This window comes from Poecilia formosa, unplaced genomic scaffold (genome assembly GCF_000485575.1).
Source record: "Poecilia formosa unplaced genomic scaffold, Poecilia_formosa-5.1.2 Scaffold114, whole genome shotgun sequence".
Taxonomy (NCBI): domain Eukaryota; kingdom Metazoa; phylum Chordata; class Actinopteri; order Cyprinodontiformes; family Poeciliidae; genus Poecilia; species Poecilia formosa.
Window position 1 is genome coordinate 1,098,851 of NW_006800053.1, and position 6,000 is coordinate 1,104,850.

The window sequence follows — 6,000 nt, forward strand, 5'->3', positions numbered from 1 at the left end:
TCACAAAAGCCAGCAAAAGCACCACACTGAGGAGAGCTTAGAGGGGATAAATGGGCAGAAGCCCAGGGCGCCAATTTTTTGGGGAATCCAGCAATTTATTTTTAATGAATACATATTTTACATTGTAAGGTAAGACATGTAATTTTATTTATATAGCACATTTTCAGCACCAAGGCAATTAAAAGGAAATACAAACAAAATAACAGGTTTAATTCAGCAAAAGAAGAAAAGAATCTAATCATGTTTATCCAAATTTTGTGAACTAGACCCTCCTGTTCAGGTTGCTAGATAAGCGCAAGTATGTATGTATCTTCTGGTCTAATTCTTTTTCTGGTTTGGAAGAATAAGAGTCTAAAAAGTAGTTGCTGTTACAGTTTTTCTGGATTTTAAGTTTGTTCTAATTTTTTGGGGTTGCTAAATCAGTAAATATTCTCTGGACTTTCTAAGTGTGTTTTGAATTTATAAACGTAATGAGTACTCCACAGTTTCCAAGTAATAATAAGAACTAAATGTTCCTGTTCTGGAAGAATTTTATTGTACTTTACATAAAACTCACACAACTTAATATTTAGTCATTTTTACGACTATAAACAAAACTGAAGTATTTGAAAATTATGAAATTATAGTACGTTTCGTTTGGAAACAACATGGAGCCAACGCTCAGAGGATGCATTAAACCTACCGTGCATCAATTCATACTTGCTTATGAAGAGGACTAGCTATTAATAATATATTGTAAGTTGCATTAGTAGCAGATTTTTCCCTCAGTGACCAAAAATGGCTCAAGCCCAGGGAACCACATCCTTGCAAATCGGGCTCTGGTAGCAGAAGTAGCACCGTTTGACAACCAGGGGTTTAGATCAGAGTTGTTCACCTGTTAAAACAACCTCGTCAAAGATGTTCTGCAAAGTGCTGTAAGTTAAAGTGTGTGTGTGTGTGTGTGTGTGTTTTATGTGGTGTTGCTGTTCCGCTCACCGTATCCCTCAGGAAGGTCCGGGTGCATGTGCAGGTGGGTTCTGCTCATGTAGTTGCGGTGCCGCTGCGACCGCACCCGCCTCTCCTGGGCCCGCTGGTCGCCGTCGCTCGGAGGCAATGCGGTGGTGGGCGTGGCGCCGTTCGTGCTAACAGGCGTGTTCTCGTCCACGATGCAGCTGAGCGGCCGTCCGGGACTGGAGTACTCCGACGCGGGCCTGAGAGTCGGAGGGAAGAAGGAGGTGAGAGCGGAGGAGAGGGAAGGAAGTGAACGTGACGAATAAAACAAAGAATGCGAGAAGACGTAAAATATGTGCCATGGAAACGTTCTCCCTCAGGATGAAAAAGGAGATGTTTCACGTTTTCCAACTACGTTTCCCTGAAACCCACTTCGGTTCTCCCTGAGATTTTTATTTTATATTGGGGATCAACCGAGGTCAGATGGCGAGGTTCTCCATCCTCGGACCTCCCGCTGTTTGACGCTAAAGAAGTCCAGGTTTGGGATTCCAACTCACCTGGTCGGCCTCTCCCACTGCGTGGTGCGTGTGATGTGGTTCAAGTACTGGATCCGTCCAGACGCCGTCCTCCTCTCCTCCCAGCTGGCGACAGAAACACACACACAGACACACAGGGGCGCGGCGGTGAGCTGACACACCAAACTCGCATTCTTACATCGGTTCTGCATTAATGCGCCGTGCGAGCGAGTGAGCGAGCGAGTGGTTGTGTTCGACTCGCAGCGGCTGAGAGAGAAACCGAAGAGGCTTCGCCCTCACTCACCCATCTGGAAGATCGTTGTCGAACAGCCGACTGCAGTCCACCACGGGGCCTCCGGTGCCGATGCGGTCCCTCGATTGCAGGCTCACTGCAGGAACACATGGCAGGCAGATGCAAATGCTAGGGTTACTAGACAGCAGATACCAGATTTGATAAAAATGAAAAACAAAAGGATGAAAAAAAAAAAACGGTGTAGGTTTATAAAACAAACAAACAAAAAATCAGGAAAATGGCTAAAATCAAAATCCAAAACTTGGAAAAAAGCAATGGAGGTGGATTTTTTCCACACTGCAAAAACACAATCTTACCAAATATTTTTGATCTGGTTTCTAGGACAAATATATTGATACACTTCGAATAGGACAAAGCTAACTTATTCGTAACTTAAGAAATAATAATAATAATAATAATAATAATAATAATAATAATAATAAAAAGCACGAGTTCCACTGGTAGGTTATTTCACTTGGAAAAATGTCTTGCTATATGTGAAAAAATCTGCCGGCGGAGCTGGTACTTTTATCAATATTAAAGCTGCAGAATGTAATGTATAAATGTATAAAACAATATTTTTTGCATATTTGTTGAAACTATCATCATGTTGTGACAGTTTGGTATAAGACATATAATCAGTGAAAAATACTGAGCCCCTCTAAGCTCTCCTGGTGCCATCTAGAAACAACCAATCAGAGCCAGGAGGCGGGTCTTAGTGCTGTCAATCACAATCTTGTGTGGCGCTGCTCGTCCTCTGCTCTCCGCTATGCTGATGCTAGCCTAGCCTGTTGTGAATGTTAAGGCTAGTTAGCATAGCCACCGTTGATGGGAGATAAACAGTTTTCCTGTAAGAACGAGTTGTTTTGCTATAATAAGCACATTTAGCAGCGAGTACATGATGTTGATTAACAGCACTGAGACCCTCCTCCTGGCTCTGATTGGTTGGTTTTAGAAGTGGTGCATTTCTTCAAATGGCAAGAGCAGCTCAGATGTATAATATACCAATATATTACTTTAAAATGGTCTCAAAGCAACAATATTGTCGTTTATTGCAATAACTTCTGGGACAATTTATTGTCCGGCAAAGTTTGTTTCCTGGACGCAGGCCTACCACACTTCCCAGCTCTAAGCCTTAAATCCATCATTTTTTTCCATCGTACTCAAATCAAAGGCTGGATTTTTCCCATTTTTGTAGCCTGAAATTGTAATCCGATTTCCATCAAATCCTGTGATTTGAGAAAACGTGAATTTTTCCTGTCGATTCCTTCGGCGCACTTACCTACAATCTGCCCTCGGACTGTGTCACTGTCGTTGGGGCTCAGCTTGTTCAAGTCTAGTCTCTGGTCTGTTGAAGATCAAAAACAGAAGAAGTGTAATGAGTGAAAAACAGCACAATCAGACAGACAGGAATGAAAACAGAGATAAAAAGAGAGAGAGAGAGAGAGAGAGAGAGAGAGAGAGAGAGAGAGAGAGAGAGGAGAACAATTTGGAAAGGGACCGGAGGAGAAGAAAGGATTCATGTGAGAGAGAGATACATGTAAACCAGCATGTGTTTGGACGCGTTCCGCGCTGCTTGGACGAGTCCCACGGCGGCGTATCGTTTACATCACTCAATAGTCGGACTCCCCCCGCCCCCCTCCCTCATTATCCATCTCTCATTCCTCCCGTCTGAAAGGCCGCGGCTCAGGGTCGTGCCAGAATACAGATGGAACCGCCACGGGCCGTAAAATTCTCACCGAGGCTTTCGCTACGGCGCGGGCTTCGGTTCAAACGCGGCGGGGTCAAATGTTTGACAGATTTCAGCACGAGGCGTGCGCCATTCCGCTCGGCCTCGGCGCGCACATGAACCCCCTGCCAAAGTCTGGAAGCTCTTTTGTCTGAACTTTTGCTTAAAGTCTGTGGAATTTTAGAGCGAGGGAGAAAAAGAGGGAGAGAGAGAAAAAAAAAATACACACACAGCAAAGAAAAAAAAAAGTCCAAGTTGCCTCCAGACATGAAAAAATGCCACTATCTGTTTTCTCCTGTCTGGGTGTCATGCAGATCAGCTCAGGATGTCCGTCTAGACTAAACAGGGATCAAAATGGTGAAATCGTTACAAGGCTGGTGGAAGGTCAGCAGCCAGCAGGACGAAACAAAACAGAAAACGCGTACACCGGAAAAACAAACAAGAAAAAACAAACATACTTTTTAAAAAGAATATTCTCTGGGAAACTATTCATATTCTTTGGACAATCACAAACGTATATTTTACTGGGATTTTTTTTTTTTAATGAAAGCTCAACACAAAAGTAGGGCATCATTGCTAATTGGATGGGTAGATGGTTTATGACAGGGGGGGGGTCCAACCTGTGTGACCCTTTGAACCTTCCCCAACCGCGATTAAATAATGGTACAACTTTGGCCCTCCGGTGTCATTTTTAAGACTTTATAGTTGGTGTTTAGGTATTTTTTAATAATGTCCTCCAATAACACATAATTATCTAGTTATATTTTAAAATTTCCTGTGACCTTTACCTCATAAGAAAAACACATGAGACTGATCCCCCCAAAATTAGAATTACATGCATTTTTCCTCATAATGATGTGTTATTAAACTTGTGGATGTAGCTCGGAGCGCACCAATTGACAGGCTCTGATTTCCTTCATTTGAGTGAACGGCTGATACTTGGATGTGAAACCGATCTGATCAAGTGATCCTGCCAACCTCCGAAAAGGTGTGAAAAATCAGCTGCTGTTGCCAACTAAGATGCCATGTCACAGCGTCAGCTATTAAAAAATGTTTTAAAAAAAACGGTATCGGCCAATATCGGAATCAGTCGGGCTTTATAAAGATCTGTGGTCGAACAGAAAACTACAACCGGTGCGCCCCCCAGTGAACAGAATGTGAAAATGTTTTAGGTGTGTGAATAATTTCACAAGAACTATTAAGTTTGTGCAGTTATACATAACTGCTCCAGAGAAGCAAAGACACTCTGCAATTATACACCAATGTTGCAGTCGATGCCATTTCCAGGGCTTGTGGAGGGGCAAGTGACGGTAAATGCAGGAAAAACAAGAATGACGAAGACCACAACAGAGAAAAAACTACAAATCTGCGCTTAAACATAAATAGCTGTACAATTATGTATGTCTGTGCAAAATGACCGGTTGTCTAGATCGGCAGACGGAGATGGAGGTTAGTCACAATGGCATTTCGTTTGTGTGTGTGTGTGTGTGTGTGTGTGTGTGTGCGCGCGCACGCACTCACTCACACACATTCTGCCACCTCATGGACGAGACTGGAGGGGAAACCGAGGGGCGAGGACTAGGCCAGGAGAGGGAAAAAAAAGTGGGAAATGCAAAAGCAAACCACTCACAGCTGCTGCATAAACTTCAGGTTTCCTGTGTCGCTTCAGGAAAACCGTGTCAGGAGTTTCTAGGAAAAGTTATGGGATTCTTTCCCAGTTCAGCCAACAAGACCGCAGACCCACAGAGCAGGTACCAGCTCAAAACACAACCTCCAGACTGCTGCCGTGTTGTCAGCTAAATCTGTCCGGCCCTGGCCTTCAGAGGAAGACGTTTTGCAGAAGCCTCCGTCTCGTTCACCCGGCTAGCTTCGGACATGAGGCATTTTTTTTTTTACTGTAATTGCAGGGCGATGCTGAACGGCTCTTCCTGTTCTGGCCAAACTGGACTTTTCACAGTCCAGTTTGGCTGCTGTCAGACGCACCGAGTAGATTGGGACGTTATCTGCAACTTCTCCTTAATGTTGTATTGATGTTTCGGTTATGGGTGGGCAACATTTAGCCATATTATCGCAATAGCGATAAAAGTGACAATAAGAACTATTTATCTCTTTGCGTCACACCAATTATCACCCCAAAAGCACAAAAGCTGCTTTTGAAAATCATTATCATTTGCAACTCGCTTCTTTGGGACACCAGTCACGTAAAGAAGTGTGATTGGCATCGCTAAACTGCGAAGGGATTTGCAAATTTATTGGTATTTATTGACGTTTTCATTGAACAAGCAGTGAAGTAAACAGTAAAACTATCAATCATGACAATACCGACAGTTACTAATTGAAATTTATTGCGATAAAATTATTACAACAAATGCATCACGATAAACGATATGATGTGGGGGTCGACCGTGGCTCTGTGGGTAAAGTACTTGTCTTGGGATCAAAAGTTCGATTTCAACTAGGGCTGAAACGATTCCTCGAATGATTCGAGTACCTCGATTACTAAAATTCCTCGAGGAAAATTTACCTGCCTCGAA

The 6,000-nt window shown here is 43.3% G+C and overlaps 1 protein-coding gene across 1 annotated transcript in view; it reads right to left on the reverse strand.

Annotated features, from left to right (window-relative positions):
• Nucleotides 1-6,000, reverse strand: part of smurf2 (SMAD specific E3 ubiquitin protein ligase 2) — a 70,654-nt gene that overhangs the window by 23,385 nt on the left and 41,269 nt on the right. Inside the window, exons 5-8 of the mRNA XM_007560295.2 lie at nucleotides 3,020-3,085; nucleotides 1,750-1,834; nucleotides 1,488-1,571; nucleotides 976-1,190 (exon numbers count right to left, since the gene is read on the reverse strand). Coding sequence (XP_007560357.1) covers nucleotides 976-1,190; nucleotides 1,488-1,571; nucleotides 1,750-1,834; nucleotides 3,020-3,085 — 450 coding nt within the window. The remainder of the gene's footprint in view (nucleotides 1-975; nucleotides 1,191-1,487; nucleotides 1,572-1,749; nucleotides 1,835-3,019; nucleotides 3,086-6,000) is intronic.